Genomic DNA, 21384 nt, shown 5'->3' with positions numbered 1-21384 from the left:
GAGGTGGGGCGGGGTCAGACCGGCTGAGTGACAGGGATGTGACAGGCGGGTGGGGCGGGGCCTAGCCGGCCGCATTACCGTCGTCGTCACGTGATGCGGCCTGTCGGGCTCCCAAGATGGCGGTTTGCGTAGCGGTGATCGCCAAGGAGGTGCGTACTCCGCCGGGCAGGCCCGCTCCAGCGTCAGCCTGGCTCTCCGGTTCCCCTCCTTCCCTGCCCCAAGGGCTCCGGAGGGTGGGCCCGGGGGCTTTGCCGAGCGTAGGTGGCCAGGGGCGGGCCCGGCGGAGGCGCCGCCCAGACCTGCACCTGCCGCTGCCGAAGCGTCACGGGCCGGGTCTTCCTCTTCCGTGCGGGCCGCCGCTCCGCCCAGCCCCCCGTCCGCGGGCTTTGTGGTTTCCTGCTCCCGAGTCTAGGCGTCCACTTCTGTCCATCCTGCTCGGCCGCGCGCTCCCAACGGCCAGGCCGTCGACCCCCGGACGAGTGATTGTTTCCTCTCCGCTCAGCAGCCACAAGTCAGACCGTTGCACACCTCTGCCTGGAAGCCTCAACCGTGGCTTCTCATTGCCGTAGGATCATGTCCGAATAATCCCCTCCCCGTACCACAGACACGCTCCACTCCAGCTGACGGACTTACCTGCAGCTCCCCCGGCAGGCTCTGCTCCCTCACGTCTGGGCCTCTGCACCTGGAACCCCTTCCTCCTTCTCCCCCACTCCTGTCCCCTCCACTGGCCACCGAAGATTTCACTTTCTCTAGAAAGCTCTTTCTGAATCCTGAGATTGGGCTGCGTGGCCATCCACGCGCTCCTACTGCACGGAGCCGTGGTGTCCGCCCCAGCCTTTTGAAGACTAGGCTTCTGCGGCGGTTTTCCCGTGAAGCTCTTGTTACGCTGACTTCCGTCTTATCACTTGCTGCGTTATTTGTTGGTGGGTTTGTGGACTGTCTCCTTCATCTGTCATCTCCATCAGGGTAGGGACAGCGTTGTGTACACTGTATCTGTGCAGTGCCAGGCCTGTGGGAGCCTGGGAAGGCGCTGTTAACTCCAGGGTTAGGCTGCTCGGAAATGGCCCTGCAGAGATGGAGGTCTGAGACAACCCTTGACGGGTTTAGAGGGAGCCTGCCAGTGCCTCTGAGACTGCAGGAGCTGGAGTGTTGGGAAACAGCCAGTATGACGGGGCCAGGAGGAGGGCACGTGCTAGGATGGGGCCCTGCTCAGAACGTGAGTGACAGGCTGCGCTCAGACCCACTTCAGAGGCGTCTTCTCTTTTCTGCCCATCCCACCCATGCCCCTTTGCAGACAGTATGAAAACCTCCTCAGGTTAGATTGGGTGCCCTGAAGGCAATGCCCACGGCAATTTGAAGGATTTTTTAAAATTTATTTATTTATTTATTTATTTATTATTTATTTTCGGCTGCGTTGGGTTTTCGTCCTTGGGTCTTTTTTGCTGCACGCGGGCTTTCTCTAGTTGCAGCGAGCGGGTTGCTTCTCTTGTTGGGGAGCACGGGCTCTAGGCGCATGGGCTTCAGTTGTGGCACACGGGCTCAGTAGTTGTGGCACACGGGCTCAGTAGTTGTGGCTCGCGGGCTCTAGAGTGCAGGCTCAGTAGTTGTGTTGCACGGGCTTAGTTGCTCTGTGGCATGTGGGATCTTCCCGGACCAGGGCTCGAACCCGTGTCCCCCGCATTGGCAGGTGGATTCTTAAGCACTGCGCCACCAGGGAAGTCCCAGTTTGGAGGATTAAGCAGTGGGTTTTGGGGAATGAGAGCGTATTCCATGGCTAATTGGCACTTGGCCGATCTGCCCTCCTGAGTGCCCCGTGGCCTTGTTTTCCAGGCCAGCGCACATGGGGTGGATCCTTGTCACTTCAGCCGCCGTCATCCTTTTCTTGCAGAATTACCCTCTTTACATCCGCAGTGTCCCCACGGAGAACGAGCTCAAGTTTCACTACATGGTGCACACGTCCCTAGACGTGGTGGACGAGAAGATCTCAGCAATGGGGAAGGCCCTGGTGGACCAGAGGGAGCTCTACCTGGGCCTGCTGTACCCCACAGAGGACTACAAGGTGTATCCTCGCACCTGGCAGTGGCTTTGAGTCTGGGGATTCCCTGCAGTCGCAGGGTGCGCTGTAGCATTAGGTCCCCTTGAAAAGCATCTCGTAACATCACTTGAAAAGAAAAAAGATGCGGGCTTTTGGCCAGTGGGGAATTAGAGCAGCTTGAGGACACTTAGGACCTCACACCCTTCTTTCTTTAATTAGGAGGATAATGTGGGAGCAGCCAGGCTTGAATTGCCTTGTGACAGTCCCCACCTGTCCCTTGGGTTTGTGGAGGAACTGGGGACTCTCTGGCTTCATGCCGTCTCAGTGGGGCCACCACCTCCTGAGCAAGGGGTCATTGTTTACGCATCTTTTTTTTTTTTTTAGTATTTATTTATTTAGGCCGCACAGGGTCTTACTTGCAGGATGTGGGATATTCCTTGCAGCGTGCAGAATCTTTAGTTGCGGCATGTGGACTTAGTTGCAGTATATGGGATCTAGTTCCCTGAGCAGGGATCGAACCCCAGCCCCCTGCATTGGGAGCGTGGAGTCTTAGCCACTGGACCACCAGGGAAGTCCCCACTCATCTCTTTGCCAGGCCCGGCCCCACCAGTCACTGTAAGATCTTGACCAGTCCTTGGGACAAATGGCTCGAAACCTATGGAGTTCAAAGACATTCCCACAAGCAGTAACGAGCTCGCCCAGTGTCACTGCCTGGAGCCACTGTTCCGCAAGATGGAGTGGCCTTTAGAGGTATGGGTACCTTAGGCAGGATTCGCCTCATTTGTGCAACCTCTGGTCTTGCAGTTAACCCTTCCCAGCTGGGAACTGTTGCAGAGAGAAGGCGAGGTGCCCCAGGGTTTGGGCAGGTTGCCCCGGGGCTTGGGTCATGATAGGCTTAGCTCCGTGCCCTTTGCTTCTCCAGTAAACACCAGAGCTGTCTAAGGAAGTGTCCAGTCACACCTGCTGCAGTCCTTTGTCCTCTTGGCACTGTGGGAGTGGCCCAGCCTGGGGCACTTGCTGTGATGCAGGTGTCATGCTTCTGCAGAGCAGCTTAGCAGCCGGAGGACATGCACAGATGGCCTTCCTCTCGCAGGCTCTGCACGGTGATGCCGTGCTTGGGGCTGTCAGAGAGTCCCCGTGTTAAGAGCGTGTTCCCTAACCAGCTGTGCAGTTATGGCTACGTGACCAACTCCAAGGTGAAGTTTGTCATGGTGGTGGATTCCTCCAACACGGCGCTCAGAGACAACGAGATTCGCAGTGTGAGTGTGGGGGCCGGTGGGCGCGCCTGGCCGCTCGGTTTTCCGTCTTTGTTCAGAAATGCTGAGAAGCCCGAGCGTGGCAGCAGCTGTGTGTACTTGCATGTGTGAATTAAACACGTTGTTGGTTCTTGTTCCAGATGTTCCGGAAGCTGCACAACTCCTACACAGACGTGATGTGCAACCCCTTCTATAACCCGGGGGACCGCATTCAGTCCAGGTGGGCGTGGCGCCTTCTCGGGTAGCCCCCGCCTTGCTGAGAGGCAGCGATTCTGAGAGGGAGGGAGGGAAGGCCTTTATAAGCGACGGGCACTGTCCGTCTAAGGCAGCCATTCTGAAGAGGCAGAACCCTGTTTTTCCAAACAAACTCTTCCTTGGATCTCCAGATCAGGAGAAGGGGAGTTGGGGCGCGGGGGCTGCAGAGCTTGCCCATCTGGTCTCCCAGGTCGGCCCAGCAGGTCCAGGGGCGCCTCCCCAGATCCCAGTGAGGGCCCAGGCATGTGGACAGGAGCCTCCGGGAGAAAACGTCCTCCTGTCGCTGCCCGATTTTGTCTTTGACGTTGAACTTAGACGATTAGGACATTAGGTTGCAGGTGTCTTCCAAATAGCCTTCAGGTAAACACAGACCTAACATCTGGATGTCACAATGATGCTTCCCAAAGAAGCATTCACGAGCACGTGCTCCAAACCTGCTCTGGGAATTCCCTGCATCCCAGACACAGTTCCCAAGGGGTTCCTTGTAGCCGGCAGGTGACCCCAGCCAGGGAAGATGACACCTTCCTATGGTGCCTTCCCTCAGTGGTGACAGTGTGTCTTGGGTCATCCTGGGTGCCCCCCCTCTCCCCCCCCCCCCCCGCCTGGAGACCCAGCAAGGGCAGCACCGTGGGAAACCGCACAGGAATGAGGTGGGACACTCAGATTCTCACCGCCTGATGTGGCGGCATGCATGTCCTGGCCTCAGCCAGTTTTACTCACCTGGACCTCAGAGACTGACATCTCTGCCAGCCAGGGATGGAGGGCCTGGGTCTGCTTCTCTGATTGTCTGTTTCTCTTTGCAGGGCCTTTGATGGCATGGTGACGTCCATGATGATACAGGTCTGTTGAGGAGAGCTCTGCAGCCCGTGGCTGGAAGGAATCGTTCTGTGCATAACTGTGTTGTTCAGATGTATCTTTATTTCCACTTGTCTCCTCTTGGGTGTCATGGACGTGCCGCTGGGGGCAGGGCCTCATGCACGGTGCCTGTTGACTAAAGGTCTCGTGAGATCAGGTTTGGCTTTTTCCTTCTGCGTCAGCAGAAGGTTTAACTAAAGACAGTTTAGGGACTTACGTGGCGGTCCAGTGGTTAGGACTCTGCGCTTCCACTGTAGGGGCCGCAGGTTCAATCCCCGGTCAGGGAACTAAGATCCCGCATGCTGCACGGCACGGCCAAAAAACAAAAGGAAGGAGTTTATGTGGACTTTCCAGGGACAGAGCAGATCAGGGACCAGACAGAGCAGGAGCTGTTGTCCCAACTAGGCACGAAGGGGCAGGGGGAGCCAGGTGGCAGGAGCTCTCAGAGCTTGGAGCCCAGAAGAGGCTGCGAAGGGAGGGGCAGAGGACCCGTGGGCGGGCCGCCCCCTCCAGTGGCTCAGCAGGTGGGCTAATCTGGAGGGGTCGGCCTTCTGTGCCCAGAGCCGGATTAGAGGGGCACGTGGGACGGCCTGCATACCTTCCCCCGGCGGGAGGGCCCTTCCTCCTTCTGGTCTGGCCCGGCCCTGGAAGGCCACCCTCCCGAGACCGTGTAACTACAGCGTCTTCATCAGCTGCTGCTGGGCATCGAATGAGCAAAGTGCAAGAGTCCCCTCCTGCCTGTTAGTGCCCTGAGGTTCCTGAGGGCCCGGGGGCCAGGTGGGTGTTGGAGAGCAGCCCCCTTCCCTGCTGACCCCAGGCCCCTGGGCAGGCTGTGGAAGGAGGGGCTGATGTCATCAGATTTCCGCCTTCTGCTGCCCCAGAAGCCTGCTCAGTCAAGGTTGATCACAGTTCTAACTGACCATGATTGAGGCCACGGCCCCTTCTGGGATCAGGTGACCCAGGTTCTAGTGCACTTTGTCATTTGGTGACGGCGTCTCTGAAGTGGAAGAGGCCCTCCTGGGCCTGAGGCACCTACACAGTCTGCTCTGTGTGGTCTCAGTGTGGCTGGCTTCCTTGATCAGGCACCCTAAGACACCACGAGCCCCTCCTGCCCCCTCAGTCACTCTGGAGAGGGTCTCTGACCAGGAGGAAGGTAGGAGGGTGGCTCAGACCCTCCCACTAGGAGGCTGTGAGCTGTGAGCGTCGTCGGCCCAGGGCTGGAATTGGGATGCACTCTGCTCGTCTTTGGGTTTCCTTCCCTTCCTTTGAGCACAGAAGTAAACAAACAAAAAACAGCTCAGAGTGTGTGTTAAAGACACACGTCCCGGGCTCCCCCCACCCTGTCTCGCCTGCCACAGGTGGAATTGCAAGGCCTAGAAGAGGGCTGAGAAGTGCGACCAGCAGGTGTTGGTCTGATGCAGGCCACCCTCACACGGGCTTCCTCCACACCGTCCATCCTCAACTTTCTGGTTGAGCTTTTACTTAGTAACCTCTCCTGCCTGAGTGATGGCTGAGGCAGGGACTACAGGTTGCCAAGGCAACATCCATTCTCCCTTGCTTGCGTACTAACAGAACCCTAGTGTTACTGGGGACAATTGGCTAGACAAAGTACGCTTCCTGCCCGCACAAGGGTAGGTGGTTATGGCGTTTAAGTGGATGGCGTTGGGAGGCACTTGCAGGAAGGACACTTAAAAGGGGGATTCAGCTGGCAGTACCTTCATCTTTACCCTTCCTCCTTCCTGGAACTTAGATGTGATGGCTGGAGCCCAGGCAGCTATCTTGAGAGCATGCAGGCAACATTCATCCCCTGAGGATGGAGAGCAGAAAGCTAGAAGGAGGCTGGGTCTTTGCTGACATACCAGCCCTGGACTACTTATGTTCAACATTTTTTTAAATGAGGAAATGAAACCCCTGTCTTGTTGAAGCCACTGCTGTTTGGGTTTTCTGCAGATGGAGCCAGAGCAACCCATAATGGTTTTACACTCGAGGTTCTTCACATGCATCGTCAGGTAGCGTTCCCATTTTAGGTCTGAGAAAATCAAGGCTTAGACGTAAACTGCCGGCCTTTGCTTTGCCAGCAGAACGGTCAGATGGCAGTTTCATCCTAACTGTTTGCATCTCTGTACTGTGAGGCTCGCCTCACTGAGGGCCACCTGCCTGCCCATCCCCACGCGCATCCTCCCCACAGGGCTGAGCCCCGTCAGATGCAGCCCCTGCTCAGCCCTTGGCTGCTGCTCCAGGTGCTTCTTCTGAAGTTCTGTCCTCCCTCCCCATCAGCATTCCTTCTTCCTTCTTCCCCGGGCCAGACAGCCAAGAGGATCCTGCGTGTCTTGGCTTTCTCTGGGTATAGCTGAGAAAGTGTGGGTCAGAGCCCTGGACACCCACATGGGCTGCTTGGGCCTGAAATCCACAGGAAAGGAGGGACTCAAGGGCCCACTCTCCTCACAGTGGCCACGCAGAAGGGATTAAGAAGATACATCTGAAAAGGGACCAATTCCTTGGGATAGAAGCCTGTCTGCAGGTCCTTCCACAAAAGCAAAATGCACAATGAATGCATCAAGACCAATGCACAGCCTCGCCAAGGAGGAGACTGGCACAAGGTACGGCGCGGCAGGAGCTGGTGCTTCATAAAGTTCAGCTCCAGGAACTACGTCTGGGAGGCCTCCCTCTCCTGCAGCCCCCAACTGCACATGATCCAGGCCTGGCTCGGCCCTGAGCCACCCAGCAGCCTTGGCAAGGTCCCTGCCACTCAGCCCCTCCTACCCACATTCTCCAGGGGCCAGTGGTGGTGCGTGTGTGCGCGCGCGCGCGTGCACGTGTGCACATGAAAACAGAAATCTATTCTCTCACGTTTCTGGAGGCCAGAGTCAGAAATCAAGGTGATGGCAGGGCCGGTTCGTTCTGCAGGCTCTGAGGGAGGGTCTTTTCAGCCTCCCCAGCTTCTGACGGCTGCCAGCGACTGCTGGAGTTCCTTGGCTTACGGACGCATCACCGCAACCTCTGCCTCTGTCTCCACGTCACGTTCTCCGTGTGCCGGTGTGTCTCGTACCCAGTGTGTGTCACTGGGTTTAGGGCCACCCAGGTGATCCAGGGAGATCTCCAGGTCGTTAGCTTAATCACATGTGCAAAACCCCCTTTTCCAAATAAGATCACATCCACAGGTACTGGAGATTAGGATGTGGACATATTTTGGGGGGGATTTCGTTCACCCCACCACAAGGGCCAGTGCTGACCCCAGATCACAAGCGGAGTGTGAACCTGGCCAGATGGACACGCAGATGGAGAGCACAGGCGCGCCCTCCCGAGAAAACACTGGTGCTGGAGAGGGGACACTGGGGACTGGGGACCGTCCACCTGTGGATAGCTTAAGGACCTGATAATCAAAAAAGTACAAGGTGGGCTTCCCTGGTGGCGCAGTGGTTGAGAGTACGCCTGCCGATGCAGGGGACAAGGGTTCGTGCCCCGGTCCGGGAGGATCCCACATGCCGCGGAGCGGCTGGGCCCGTGAGCCATGGCCGCTGAGCCTGCGTGTCCGGAGCGTGTGCTCCGCAACGGGAGAGCCCACAACAGTGAGAGGCCTGCGTACCGCAAAAAGAAATAATAAATATATAAATAGTACACGGCAAAGAGGGTTGCTTTAGAAAAGCCCAGGCTGAGATCTGTTAGTGGTTATTTAAGGCCAGGATCGTGCGTGTCTGCAGCTGGGCCCCAGAGCTTCCTTTCCCGATCCCAACGCAGTCAGAGGGCAGAAAGCACGCTGCACCATCAGGGAGGGAGAGAGCGGGGCGTCTGCCACAGGGAGGAGCGCAGGCAGGGCGCCCGTCATGGAAGCCCCTCTGCGTCCCTGTGTGAAGAAGCCCAGGCTTGCGCCAGGTGCCCGGGCGCCCCCTCCTGCGGGGCCTCACAGGTGAGGACCCACAAGGCGACGTCTGTGTCACTCGTCACGGGGGAGTGTGTGCCCCGGAGGCCACCAGGCCCGGGTGAGGCGCGGGGGCTGGCGGTGACGCTGTAAACCCCGAAGCTAACGCTTGGCTGCCGGGAGTGAAGGGGGTAGAGCTGGGTCTGGGATCCACAGCCGCAGCCCATCCCCCGCCTTCTCTGCACAGTGTGCACCGAGGAAACAGCGTCCAGGTGAGGCGAACAAAGCGGGGCGGTCTGTTGCCAGGTGCTTTTAAAAAATATTCAAGTTTAATAATTTATGCTTTACCAGTAAGACACACATTTCTACTTTTCTGTAAAAGGCGTTAGTGGAACAGTCCTGAGTATGCCGCCCCGAAGCTGACCCGACGCTGCCTGGGCCTCACCTGCCCGCAGCTTTGCCCGGTCCCCTCCAAAGCCCCAACTAGCCCGCGTGCCAGGTCCACCCCGTGCCCTGCTTCGCGACCGGTGGCTTCGGCCGTGGGGTCTGGGCTGTCCTCCCGCCGAGGGAAGGGGGACAGATAGTTATTCTGCGCGGAGTAAATGGTCGCACGAGGAGCACAGCTGTCTACTCCTGACCCAGTGGCAGCCCCACTCTCAAAATCGGGCCCTCCCTTCAATACGGTGAATACCACGGCGAGAATCTTCCGCGCCCCCTGCCCGGAGAGAGGCCAGGGGGCGAGCGGCCTCCAGGGCTCCGCTCACCGGACCCAGCCAGGCCCAACAGGGCCCCGCCCACCGGGCCCCGCTCCAATAGGATCCCGCCCTCCCAGGGCCCGGCCCACCGGTTCCGCCCCCGTGGTCTGAAACGGGCCCCGCCCTGGAAGTTGCTGTGGGGGAAGGGTCCCCCCCTGGCGCCTGGGTGTCCCCGAAGGCCCCCGCGGTCCGTGGAGCTGATCCCTGGTAAATTGGTTCTTTTGGGCAGCACCTGGAACCAAAGGCCGAGTCCGCCTGAGACCTCTGTTCTCACACCCTCCTCCCCAGCCCAGGGCCAAGACCAGGGCTAAAGCTGCCTCCAGGAAGCCTTCCTGCGTTTCCCTGCTGAAGGCTCACAGGCAGGTGAACACAGGCCCCAGCACCCACCAGGCCCTGGCGGCCCCAGGGCATGGGGCTGCCTGAGGCATCAGATCTTAACCTGTTCCCAGGCCCTGTCAAGCCAACATCTCCCCCTGCAGGGGGCGTCAGGAAGGAAGCCTCCCCAGGGCGTACACCCAGCCAAACCCACTGGGGTCTGAGGTGCCCCCACACCAGCCGGAGGATGTGCCCAAACACCGGGCACTGGAGAAGGGTCAGGCTGGTGCGGCTGCCTGCTTTGCCTGTCCCCTCGGGGATTAATGGGTTAACGTAGACAAGCTCAGAGCAGAGCGCTCCCCCCACCCCCCCCCCGCCCCCGCAGTGACTGGTGGGGGACACGCACCTTGATGACCCGGCCTCGGAAGACGCTCTTGTCCAGCTCCACAGCGGCCTGGGCCGAGCTCTCGGTGGCAAACTCTATGTATGCATAGCTGGGGCAGGGCAGAGGCAGGTGAGGGCCACCCTCACCCACGCAGAGGTGTCCCCGCCCCCCGGGCGCCCGGCCCCTCCCCGAAGCCCCAACCGACCCCTTGGGGTGTCCGGAGAACTTGTCGCACAGGATGGTGACCCGCTGGATCTCCCCGCAGTGGTTGAAATAGGCCTCCAGCTCCTGGGCTGTGCCCCCGTAGTCCACCTACAGGCATGGACCCTGGTGGGGGGCCTTCTGCAGGGGCCCCCGCCTCCCAGGGTCTCCTGCAGCACGTTTTCTTGGTAGAGAGGGGGTGACTGGGCCCCAGGGTGAGGGTGGTCGCCTAGACCTCTGTGCGCCCCCCTGCCGGGGGAGTGGACTGGATATCCAGATGAATGCTCCCCAAGTTTACTGGCCTATGCAAAGGGTGCGTGGCTTTTTCAAGTGGAACTCGTTGCCAATAATCTGCCCACTGGGAGATTTCACGTGGAAATTCCAAATCCCAGCCCACAGTGGGAAATCAGGCCTGATCACAGAGGGTCCACGCTCCCTCATGGGGACAGCCCCCTCATCAGAGCCCCCCCTCCTGCTTCTCGCTTCCAGGCCTATGTGGCTTCTGAGTTTGCTACCCATACTGTCCCTTCCTTTAATCCTCACAGCCAGGAGGCAGCTGCAGAGCCAGTGCTGCTGGGCCCACCCCACCTCGCCCCCCTCCCCCCACTCACATTGCCCACGTAGACGGATCTGTGATCGGCCTCCACCACCTCCGTGGGGCTGTCTGTGGAGAGAGGGGCTTCAGGACCAGGGGGCTTGGCCTGGCAGGGGCCTCCGGCAGCTGCTAAGGGCAGGCGCCTCACGCTGGTGGCTCAGTCCTCGCTCCTCGGGGAAGATGGGCACCTGGGTTCTTGGGGAAGAGCACCCCTTGGGGCCTATGGAGAAGGACCCACTGCCAGGCCGGACCTCAGGGAAACCCTGGCCTTTCCCCGGGAGCCCACACGTTTCCTGCAGCAGCGCGCAGCTCAACCGCATTTACCCTCGTGCCCGAGGACTTGCGGGCCACAGCCCAGGGAAGGGGTCAGCCTGGCCCTCTGGCTCCTACCCGTCTCGGGGCTCTGCAGCTGCCCGGCCAGCAGGGCCCTGGCGTCTTCCTCTTCCCCCTCTGGGCCCTGCTCCCCGGGCGGCTCCGGTCGCTGGGCCTCCTCCATGGCCCACAGCTTCAGTCTGATGGCTTCCAGCTCCTGCCAGCACACGGCCCAGGCTGAGCCCGGAGGCGGGACAGCCCCCAGGCTCCGCTGGAGGGAGGGCAGAGGGGAAGGGGGCCTGACCCTGCCTGTTCTCAGGGTCATGCTGGGGGCTCCCTGGGTGGGGGGAAAAGGGAAGACCACACGGACTCGGGCCTGGAGAGAAGCCCCTGTAATCCACCCCCAACACACAAAGTCCCCTTCAGGCCGGAGAGGCCACACTGCCCCTTCCAGCCCGTGCACAGGTGGGCGTCCCTACACCCTCTTCCAGGCGTGGGGACAGTGGCCCTCTTGGCCCTCTCACCCCTGGGGTCAGAGCTGCAGCCGTCCGTCCCCCTGCCCCCATGCACAGCGTTCCCCAGGTTCCCGAGATCCCGGCCGGCCTCCACCAGGCGCTCGGCGCCGCTGTTACCTGGTCAGCTAACGGGCACTCGGCCAGGTGCCCCCTCTCCAGGACAGACAGCAAGAAGCCTGCGTCTTCCTCGCGCTCTTCCGCTTCCCCCGTCTCCTCCTCCTCCGTGTCTCCAGCCCCCGGGCCCAGAGGGCTCTTCTCGGCCTGGCTCCAGGCCCCCCAGCCCTGGGCCTCGGGGTCTGAAGAAGCCCTCCTCAGCCAGGCCTCAGTGGGGGGCGGGAAGAGAGCGCGGCTGAGGAAGGGCCACATGGCGGATGGGGCAGGAGGGGCCGGCAGGGGCCGGCAGAGCCTGCACGCTCGCCTCCACGCTGCCTGCCGGCACCTGCCTGCACCCTCCTGGGCTTTAAGCCCTCCCCCAGACCAGGTGTTCCCACTAGAGGCCTCAGAGGCCTCCCGGCTGCGCCAAGCCTCCACCCTGGCTTCCGAGCCCTGAGGGGTCAGAGGCTGGACCCCCGCCCCGGTGCCCTTCTTCCTCACTGGCCGGCCCCTCTGGGACACTCCAGGTGGAGAGGGTGCAGCTGCGGCACAGCCGGGAGGGCCTCCTGGCGACAGCTCGGCCTCACCCGCCACGATGCAGGAGCCAGGAAGCTAAGGGGTCGCAGGTCCCCCCACCTCGCTGTGTCACGCCTCCAGTGGCCGGCCACGGTTAGGATGATGCGGGGGGGAAGCAAGTTACCTGAGTGTGCAGAGCACGGGTGGGGCACAGGGGGTCAGAGCAGACTTCCTGGAGGAGGTGGCATTTGAGCCGGCCTTCAAGGGTTGGGTCAGGCAGAGCCGGGTGAGCGTGGCCTGGGCGGAGGAAACAGCTTGAACAAAGGTCTGGGGGTGGGGGGTAGGGGAGTGCCACGAGGTCAGCGGCTTCTCGGGCCGGGCCAGGGCAGGGTCCTGGGCCAGAAGGAGTGACATCCCTCCTCCTGACCTCTCCTGGATTCCCTGCGGTCCCTCCCCTCCCCACCCCAATTCTGGGCCAGCTCTTAGGTGGGAACCACGTAACGAAGCCGGGTCCCTGCCCGGGCCGCAGGGCACGATGATGAATTCTGTGCAGGTCAGGCCTGGATACTGGGGGCCTCAAGGCAGTCTGTCAAGTCCCGCCCCATTCCTCTCTCTCCCCCAGGGCAGCTGCAGGCCTGTGTCCCTGGGTGCCCTGCTATCCTCCGTCTGTCCTCCCTAGCAGCTGCTCTGGCCTCTTCTCCCCCTGGCGTCGTCTTGGGGGAGCTCCTGCCATGCCTTTTCCATCCTGCTGACGTGTTTATGGGGGGCCCTTCTGGGCGCGTGTGCCCACCCAGCCCACATCCCACCCTCCAGACCATTGCTGGTAGGGTCTCTTCCCTGGGAATGTGGAGTTGGGGGAGGGGAGAGTTGCAGCCTGTGAACGAACCCTGGGGGCCGTGGATGGGGGGATGAGGCGTGCGCCCTGGAGGGAAGTGGGGGCTGCCGTGGCTGCCTTTCTCCTCCCGGCTCTGTTCTCACCTCCGTGGAGGCTGAACCCCCCCGGGCCCTGCAGGGAAAGGAGCCGGCCTGAGTTGGCTGTAAGCCTGCAGGCCTGGCCTCCCAGCTCCCGGCCCTCCTTGCCTGCAACACCCCCTTCCCCCCACCCCCCACCCCCGGCTGCACATGGCTTCATGCACTTGCATGTGTGAGGCTCCAGGGGGCACTATTCTCACTGTGCTGCTGCTTCCAGGAAGCCTTCCCGATTGCTCCATCTCCCTCTTGTGGCCACGGTGCCCGGGCCTCACCCTCTGTCTGACCTGTGTAAGTTACACGTCCCCAGGTCCTTCCCGGATGGCCAGAGTGCCTCAAGGGCAGCACTGAGGACAGGGCCCCAGCCCAAGGCTGGCTGGATGAGGACAGAAGTGCGGCTGCCGCGGGTCTTTCTCCCATGGTTCGGGGCAGTCAGGCCCCCTCTCCTGTGGGCCGAGACCCCACGGAGGGCCCCTCGCCCAGGCCCTTCCCTCTACCTCCAGGTGGGAGGCGGGACACCAGGGAGGCTGCGTCCAAGCCAAGGGCCGGCTGGACTCGGGCCCGGCCCGGCCAGCCTCCCTCTGAGCTCAGACCTCTGCAATGGAAAATCGCTGTCATCCCCTCTGTGCCGGGACTGCTGACACACCAGGCCCGGCTGGGGCGCCGGCCAGTTGCCTGGCGTGCAGACAGGCTTGCCCCCATGCTGGCCTTTCCAGTGACGCCTTTCAAAATACACCATGTTCCAGGCTGGGCCCGATTATTAATAACACCTCTTTCCTCCCAGGGGCCACCCGTGAGCCCAGAGCCCTAGCCCTGCACACCCACTAGGGGTGGGACCTGCCCTGTGAGCCGGGACACCACGTTTGGGACACCCTGGCTCCTCAGGGTCTTGTGGGAGGTGCCCACATGGCCACAGGCAGGGGGGGCTCGAGCCCTTGAAGCCACGAGCGTGTCATCTGGGGTCCGAGGTCGTCCCGACCACCTCGAGGACACAACCTTCGAGAGTTCACCCCACTTGGCCGGAACTCAGGAGGCAGAGGTCATCCGCCACGTCCCGCTCACGCCCCGACCCTGCACTACACGTTCGTCCACCCCCGTGGCGTGGTGCACCCCCTTTTGTCCCTCCTGCCTGTCACCGAGAAAGCCCCCCAACACAAATCTGGTGAATCAGTGTGTGAAACGGGCTTAGGCGGAGTCGCCAGGGACCCAAAGAGAGGCGGAGCCCGTGATGGTGAACAGCGGCTTTATTCCATGACACAGAACCCACGCGGCCGCGAACAGAGAGATGGGGGGACACGGGAGGGCGGCCACCAGGACCCTGCCTGGCACCGAGGAACGTGACCCAGCACTCTCGGTCCAACCCCTCTGGGGGAATTAAAAAATAAAATCACATGAAGAGGAAGTGGACAGTCAATCCATTGCCCACGAGGCTGCCCGAGCCCCTCGGCCCACGGAGGCTGGCCTGGCTAGGCCCCCCTTGTCCTTCATTCTAACGTTTAAAGCCAGGCTCCCCTTGAGTCCCGACGTCGAGTTACTGCTCTAAGGGGTCTCTGGGGAGGCACTCCAGGGTCTGGCTGAATTGAAGCAAAAGCAACGGGAAGCAGGCAGATTCCAGAGTTCTCTGGAACGCCGGGGACTGTGCAGGTGGCTGCCCAGACAGCCGGCTCCCCGGGCCTCACCTGTGCACCGTGTCCAGGCTCGCTGCAACCTCTTCTTCCTCCTCTCCTGCCAGCAGGAGGTGATCCCGCGGGGGGCGCTGGAAGAGCCCCGTAGGTCGCGGGAGCCCGCAGGCAGGCGTGGGGCTGAGGGGCCCAGGGAGAGCCGGGGCTGGGAGAGTGTGCTGCACCTCTAGGGCCACAGGGACACCCACCCCACGACCCCTGGATGGAAGACGGGCATAGGGGTGAGGCAGAGCCGGGCATGAGCCCCCGGGAGCAGGGGCTCCAGGAGTACTGGCGTCTTAGGGAGGCCAGCACGGGGCTCTGTCTTGCCCCTCCCTTCCTGGGGACACCTCCAGGCAGTGACCCCTGGTGACAAGGAGAGGAGTGAGTGGCGCCAAACCGCAATGTCTGGGACTTGCCAGGGAATGTGCGCTCCCCGACTGGTGGTCCCGGTCACAGGGCCCCTGAGCAGCTGTGCAGGCCACCTCTAGCGCCTCTCCTGGCCCACGGCCACCACACTTGCTAGGCGGGCCCAGACTGGCCAGAGCTGTTGCTGGGACATTGGTCCAATCTGCCCACGTCTGCAGCAGAACCTTATCTGTCCCGGGAGCAGGCCTGGACCAATGGGAGGGGCACTGGGAGGGGGTGGCCAAGGCCACAGGGGACCCGAAGCACCCCCACGGCTTTGGATCACTGAGGGAGTTGGTGACGCTACACTGGGTTCTGGCTGGGGATGGACTGAGGCGTGGTTGTGTGGATTAGATGGGAGACACATGTGTGGTGTGCAGACAGGTGGATGGTGAAAGGATGAACGGAGGACCAAGTGATAGCTGCGATAGAGTAATGGATGGATGGATGGATGGACAGATGGATGGGCAGATGGACAGATGGGTGGGTGGATGGATGGATGGATGGATAGATGGACAGATGGATGGGTGGATGGATGGATGAGTGACTGGATGGATGAATGGATGGAATGGGTGTATGGATGAATGGCCAGAGAGATGACAGGATTGGTCAGAAGGGTGAACTGATAAAAGAATCAATAAGTAATTGTAGGTAGGCTGAAGGGACGGGCAGGATCATGGCCAGACAGACACGCTGCAGTGAGCTGGGGCAGGCAAGGTGGGCGGCGCCAGGGACTGGACTTTGGTGTCATTTTGAGGATGTATTTGGAGAAACTGGCAAATAGGAGGAAGTTAGGGCCTGTCCCGATCCCTCTCCACGCTGTCATTGGGATGAAACCGGAAGCAGCGCTCCCTCCCACCTGTGTCCCTCCGCCACTGAACCTCTCGGGCCCTGATGAGCAGCCCCACAGGGCGGCCCCTTCCCGGGAGGCAGGCTCCTCTTGCACTACGGCCCTTACCCTCCTGGCCCCAAGGCTTTCTCCAGCTCTCCTCTCTTCCCTGGTAGCACCCAAGGCTTTCCTTTGGTCCTGGGGACGGGAACCCTCGTGATGCTGACGGGATCTGGGGTGTGCCAGCCTGTCCACAGGGGGAGTGGTAGGCACTGGTCTTTGTCAGGAGAACACCCTCCAGACACCACCCCCTGGGGACAATGACACGTCCTAAGAGAAAGAGAGGCGGGGGTGGGAAAGGTCGAAGGGTCACACGTCAGGGCGCTTTCCACCGGGGGTGAGGGGACCCCGGTGCCAGCATCTGCTGTCCCAGCCTGGGCATCTCCCTGACTCGGCCCTGTGGGCTGGGAGCTCCGGCCGCCGCCCGCCTCACTCTGCCCTCCTGCGGCGCTTGGCCTCAGAACAGGGTAATGCTGCCATTTGGGTTTGACTTGTGGGGGAGGGAGGGTCTGCGAGCAGCCGCATCGCACTGAGCTTTGGGTCACCAGCGGGTCCGATCTCGGCCCCTGGGGAAGAGACCCTCACGCGCACACCGACGGCCCACAAGCTCGGGAGGCAGCAGGGCAGGCCGGCCTCTGAGCTGGACCCCCTTCTGTCCAGACGCCCTCTTTGCATAAGGAAGGCAGGGCGAACACAGACCACCAGCAACTCCACCTCTGGCCGCCCCCGCACTCCCCGACCAGAGCTACTCATTGGGAGTTTGCCTTCTCTGTGAGCACTTTGGCCAAACAGGGCCTGAGCACAGCGACCAACAGACATGCCGGCTCCCAAAGCACGGAAGGGGCCCTGGACGGAAGGAGCCGCCTGCTTGGTGTGACCCAGCCCACACCCGGCATCCACTGACATGTCGCCCCCGGGGACACCCCCTCCCGCCCCCTCTGGGCCTCAGCCTCCTCGCTGCCAGCCCCGCCCACCTGGCTGCCACCCTCTGACCCTGCGGACCCTCTCTGCTGGCCGGGGCTACGTCTGTCGGCCTCTGGCCGGCCCCTCGTGCCAGGCTTCTGTAGCCCTGGCCAGAGGAAGGTCTTGGTATATGAGATACAGGTATGGGGGTCACGCAGGAAAGATGGCCTTTCCTAGCTGGCTTGAGGTTACCTCTTCCCAACAGCTGGGGTGGAAGGGGCCGTCCCCACCTCGGACCCTCAGCCTGTGGTCCGGCCCTGCAGGCTGGTCTGGCCCGATGCCACCAGCTGGCCAGCCCTGGCGCGCCTGCCTGAAATCAAAGGGGACCCTGCGAGGGGAAGAGGAACAGAGGCCGGCAAAGCACACCCGCGGGGCTGCAGGTGAGGGGCTCCTCCCAGCCAGGACTCACCCCGCAGTCCTGACATCAGGGCCTCAGACCTCCACACCCACACCCCAGCGCGCCCAGGGCGCCACCCTCCACCGGCACAACCTCGTGGGAACGGAGTCCGAGGGGAGAGGCGGGGCTACGTCACAGCACGTGCACAACCGCCCTTCTGACAGGTTCAAGTCTCGCGAGAGAGAAAGCAGACTGCAAACATGACGGGTGGGCGCCCGCTGCCTCACGAGAGCCGAATCCCACCTGGCCCCTGGTCTTCTGAAACGCACAGAAGCGAGCCTCTGAGAGGCGGGTGGCCCTGCAGCCCCAGGCGGCCCGGGAGCTTTCTGGAGGGTGAGATAGGTCTAGCTCGATGGTCAGAGTTAGGGCTCCTGCCAGGTGGGGTTCGGATGGGACCTGGTCTGTGTACCGATGGAATCCTTCCTGGCAATACTCAAAGGGTGAATTCTTACAACTCTGAAAAGTAACAGCGATCGACAAACCCATTGCTCCCCGCAGGACCGCAGTTCGGCTTTCTTTGAAAACCTAGTTCCTGAACTTTACATACTTCCATGGTTTCTCTTAATTTTTTTTTTATTTGGCAAACATCTCTTCTTTATTATCATCATCATGAATATCATCATTTGGACCTCTGCAAGGACTATATACATTCACATTATCGCAGACTATTGACCTCTTCCTCTCGGTGGGGCCCCTGGGCACCCGGTTTCAGTAGCTGGTCACTATTGCACTCCAGTCCAGGGAACTCCTTACAGCCATGCAAGAAAACACAGATCGGAGACCGTGTTTGCTGTCTGTTCTCCCACTGGGTACAGATCAGAATTTCCTTATTCTTTTATTTCCTCCTTGAGATCGCTGGGGGAGTTGAGTGTGGTGGGGGGACAGGGCTAGGCTTGGCGGGGGGATTTCGGAGAGAACATCCCCTGAGGAACAGCTAGACAAAAATGCAGGGTTATATACAGCTGATCAAGTCTCCAGAAGGTGCGGGGAGGGCGGATTGCTTTCCTTTGTCGTTTTTTTCCTTTTTCTGCAGAAGTGTGGAGCTGCAGGAGACACAGGGGCTGGGACGGAAAGACGAGGTGGGCGGGAGGCTTCTCGGAGCGGGCAGCAGAGGTAGAGGATGACAACGAGAAGCAACAGTTGAAGGCGCAGTTGCTGTCTCCTCGCGCTTTGAAACGCAGTCAAGAATCAACCCAAAAGATTGTCACAGTTTCGTCTCAGAATTATGTTCTCTCTGGGAAGGACACGTGAGCACTTCTTTTTCACCAATGGAAAGAATGAAATGTGACGGAAATTCACAGATGGAGTGAGGACAGACGAGGTACCCTCCCTGCACGTGTGCAGACGCACGCTGGGCGTGCCCCGGGTGCACACGCAGACGGGCACGCACGCGTGGGTGCCGAGGGCCGAGCTGCCCACCCCACCCGGCCCCGGCGGAGGTGCTGCTGTCGAGTTGAAAAGAAAGAAGTCGCTTCTTGTCGGACAAAACACTTCAAACCCCAACATCCCAACCCCCCCGAACAGAATCAAAGCAAAAGACCGACATCTGAACAAGCCCAGACGTAGAGTAAGACAGTGAAATAAATACTTTGGCAGCGACAAAAAAATTGTGGATTTGGACTTGTCGTGTTTGCTTTTTGGATTTCCTTTGGAGCAGAGGTGTGTCCGGCGTCCTTGGCTGGCTAGCTGGCAAGGTAGTTTACAGGTATGCTTCCTTCACCTTTTTTTAAAAAAACTTTTTGGATTTCTACTTAAAGCCAAACAGTTTGACATTAAAGGAAAAAAAAAAAAACCCTGAAAGCAAAAATTACTTCTTGAGTCTGAAATTGACATCTTTCTAACCGTCCTCGCTGCACCGGCCACACACCCTGGGGGGTGGCTTCCGGGACACAGCGGCTCAGATCTCCGGCTACAAAAGAACAGTTTTCTTTTTCCCTTTTGAATCAGGAAGGGGGAAAACAAACCCCACAGTTTTCTTTGTCCATTTCTGAGTAGCTCTTTTGCCAAACAGCCCCCCAAAATTCTTCAATGAAAATATAAGCCACCAAACAATTAGATTTTTTCATTGAAGAGAAAGTGTGTGAAAGTCATAAAGAGAGAAAAATGAGAGGAAAGAGAGAAAGAGGGAGAGGCGGGTGTGGACAAGCCGGTCACCTCCGGCCGGCGTCCGTCCGGCTGCCTAAAGCTCGTCGGGTGGTTTCTCGGGATGCGCGAGAGGTTGAGGCGTGATCGTCAGGTAGCTGAGAAGTTGCATTGATGCAGTCCTGTTGGTTCTGTTTTCTTTTGGAGAGAAGCAGTAGCAGCAGTGACTCCCAAGGTTGGCTCCCAGGTCTGGGCGCGCGTCTAGCGGGCCGGGCGGGGCCGGGTGGGTCGATGGGCACCGGGTCCGGGCGGGTCAGCGGGGCGCGGCGTCCAGCGGGCCGGGCGGGCCGGGGGAGCCGGGGCGGGAGGGCCCCGTGGAGCCCGCCTCGCTGGGGCTGGCGGCGGCCGGGGGCAGGCAGGGGCCCAGGCCTGGGGTGGCGTCGGGCTGTCCGGGCACTGGCTCGGCCGCTGCGGCCGAGGGGCCCTGCAGGCTCTGGCCGCACACGTGATGATGCTTCTCCCAGTCCTTGTGCTGGCAGAAGGAGCCGCAGTAGCGGGCCGCGTTGCAGCCACTGCACGTCTCGCTGGCCTTGCGCCCGCAGTTCCAGCAGCTCTGGATGTGAGGGGGCACGGTCAGAGGTGGCCCGGGCCGGCCCCCCAGGTCCCCAGAGTACCCCTCCTGGCTGCGGACCAGGGAAGCACACACTCCAAACACACCTGCTCAGACCCAGCCATAACATCACCGGGCAACAAGACAAAAGCCCCAGCTTGCGATGACCCTCTGCAGACTCGGCCCCTCAGCTGGGCCGTTTGGGGGGACGGGCTCCCACAACTCCAGCCCACCCCAGACAGGTTCACGGTGGGCCACAACCCCTCCCTCTCTTCCAGGAAGCCCTCCTGGCCTCGCCAGGCCCCGATACCAGAACGTGGCAGCCCTGGCAGAGTAAAGAGGTGGGCTGCGCAGCCACAGCTGCTGAGGTCCCGTCCTTCCCCTACCACTGGGCCTCTGATCCTTTTTTCTGTAACAAGCGACGACCCCAGCTGCCCACATGAGCAGAAGGTGGGCAGGGATTCCAGCGAAAGGCCGGAGGCAGCAGCCCAGGCTGTGGGACGGGGAAGCTAAACCACCCTGGGAGAAAGGCCCAAGCGCCCATTTAGCCCCCAAAGCCTCCTGCTGGCCACACTCTGCAGGCATGCCCCCCGCCCCACCCTTGCTGCTCCCCAGATTCCTGCCGGCTCACTCCCTCAAGGACTGCTCGGACGGACGGTACCGCTAGCGGGCTTCCCTGACGCCCACCGTCCTCCCTGCGCACGTCCACGGCCTGAAGCGCCACAGGATGTCCTTCTGTGTCCCTGCTCCCCTTGCCCCCTCGGGGCCAGCTCAGCACAGACGGCTCCAGGGGCCTTTGGACAGTCCCAGGACCCCTGGAGAGCCTCCCCCTCCTCCTGGCCTCTCTGCCGTCCAAGCGCTTCTCAGACAAGGAGAGAACATAGTGGACGCGCAGGTACCAACACGGTGACTCTCACGCCCCACTGCTCGCCTCTGCTCTCACAGCTTAGAGGGAACCTTGGTGTCTGCCAGCCTGGGTTCAAATAACGGCCCCACCACCTCCTAGGGAGTGACCTGGGGTAAGCCATCTACCCTCTGGAGCCCTCAGTGTCCACATCTGTACAATGGGGACACCCACAGGACCTGCCTCACCAGGCCGTGTGGGGTCAAGGGGCCCCGGGGCTGCCCAAGGTCACGTGGCTGGGAAGCACGTGACCGGGAGGCGGTAGAGTGGGGTTCTGGCCCCGGACTGGGTGTGTGTGTGGGGGGGCAGGGAGGGCGGGCGGCCCTACCTCGCTGGAGTCCTCCTGCTGGTTGACCACGGTGAGGGCGTCCTCGGAGGCCTGCCGCCGCGCCTCGGCCAGGGCCCGCTCCATCTTGGCTCGCTCCATGCTGATGAGCTCGTGGGCCTTGCGCTCGGCGTCCAGCACGGCTTTCTGCAGCTCCGACATCGCCTGCCGCTTCACCTCGTTCACTGCTTCCTCTGCAAAGGACGTCCCCGGCTGGTCGGCACCTGGA

The 21384-nt window shown here is 61.0% G+C and overlaps 3 protein-coding genes across 4 annotated transcripts in view; 1 reads left to right on the top strand and 2 right to left on the bottom strand.

The window, feature by feature from the left end:
- The first annotated feature begins 53 nt into the window (after positions 1–53).
- TRAPPC2L (trafficking protein particle complex subunit 2L) lies at positions 54–4557 on the top strand. Its single transcript, XM_012536841.3, has 5 exons — positions 54–149; positions 1889–2061; positions 3207–3294; positions 3432–3511; positions 4350–4557. Exons 1-5 carry the CDS (start codon positions 117–119, stop codon positions 4393–4395), a joined length of 420 nt encoding a protein of 139 aa, XP_012392295.1. The 5' UTR covers positions 54–116; the 3' UTR covers positions 4396–4557.
- Positions 4558–8422: 3865 nt separating this feature from the next.
- Positions 8423–11275, bottom strand: PABPN1L (PABPN1 like, cytoplasmic). The gene is made up of 4 exons (XM_049702846.1): positions 10902–11275; positions 10528–10580; positions 9737–10027; positions 8423–9247 (listed from the first exon to the last, which is right to left on the bottom strand). Exons 1-4 carry the CDS (start codon positions 11146–11148, stop codon positions 8936–8938), a joined length of 903 nt encoding a protein of 300 aa, XP_049558803.1. The 5' UTR covers positions 11149–11275; the 3' UTR covers positions 8423–8935.
- A 6514-nt stretch (positions 11276–17789) lies between these two features.
- CBFA2T3 (CBFA2/RUNX1 partner transcriptional co-repressor 3) overlaps positions 17790–21384 on the bottom strand; it is an 83059-nt gene continuing 79464 nt past the window's right edge. For both annotated transcript variants that reach the window (XM_012536825.3, XM_049702831.1), the window contains exons 11-12: positions 21159–21349; positions 17790–19929 (exon numbers count right to left, since the gene is read on the bottom strand). In XM_012536825.3, the coding sequence (XP_012392279.2) occupies positions 19630–19929; positions 21159–21349 (491 nt within the window). In that variant the 3' untranslated portion in view covers positions 17790–19629. The remainder of the gene's footprint in view (positions 19930–21158; positions 21350–21384) is intronic.

Source organism: Orcinus orca, chromosome 20 (assembly GCF_937001465.1).
Source record: "Orcinus orca chromosome 20, mOrcOrc1.1, whole genome shotgun sequence".
Classification (NCBI taxonomy): Eukaryota; Metazoa; Chordata; class Mammalia; order Artiodactyla; family Delphinidae; genus Orcinus; species Orcinus orca.
This window is presented reverse-complemented; position numbering and strand designations above follow the sequence as displayed.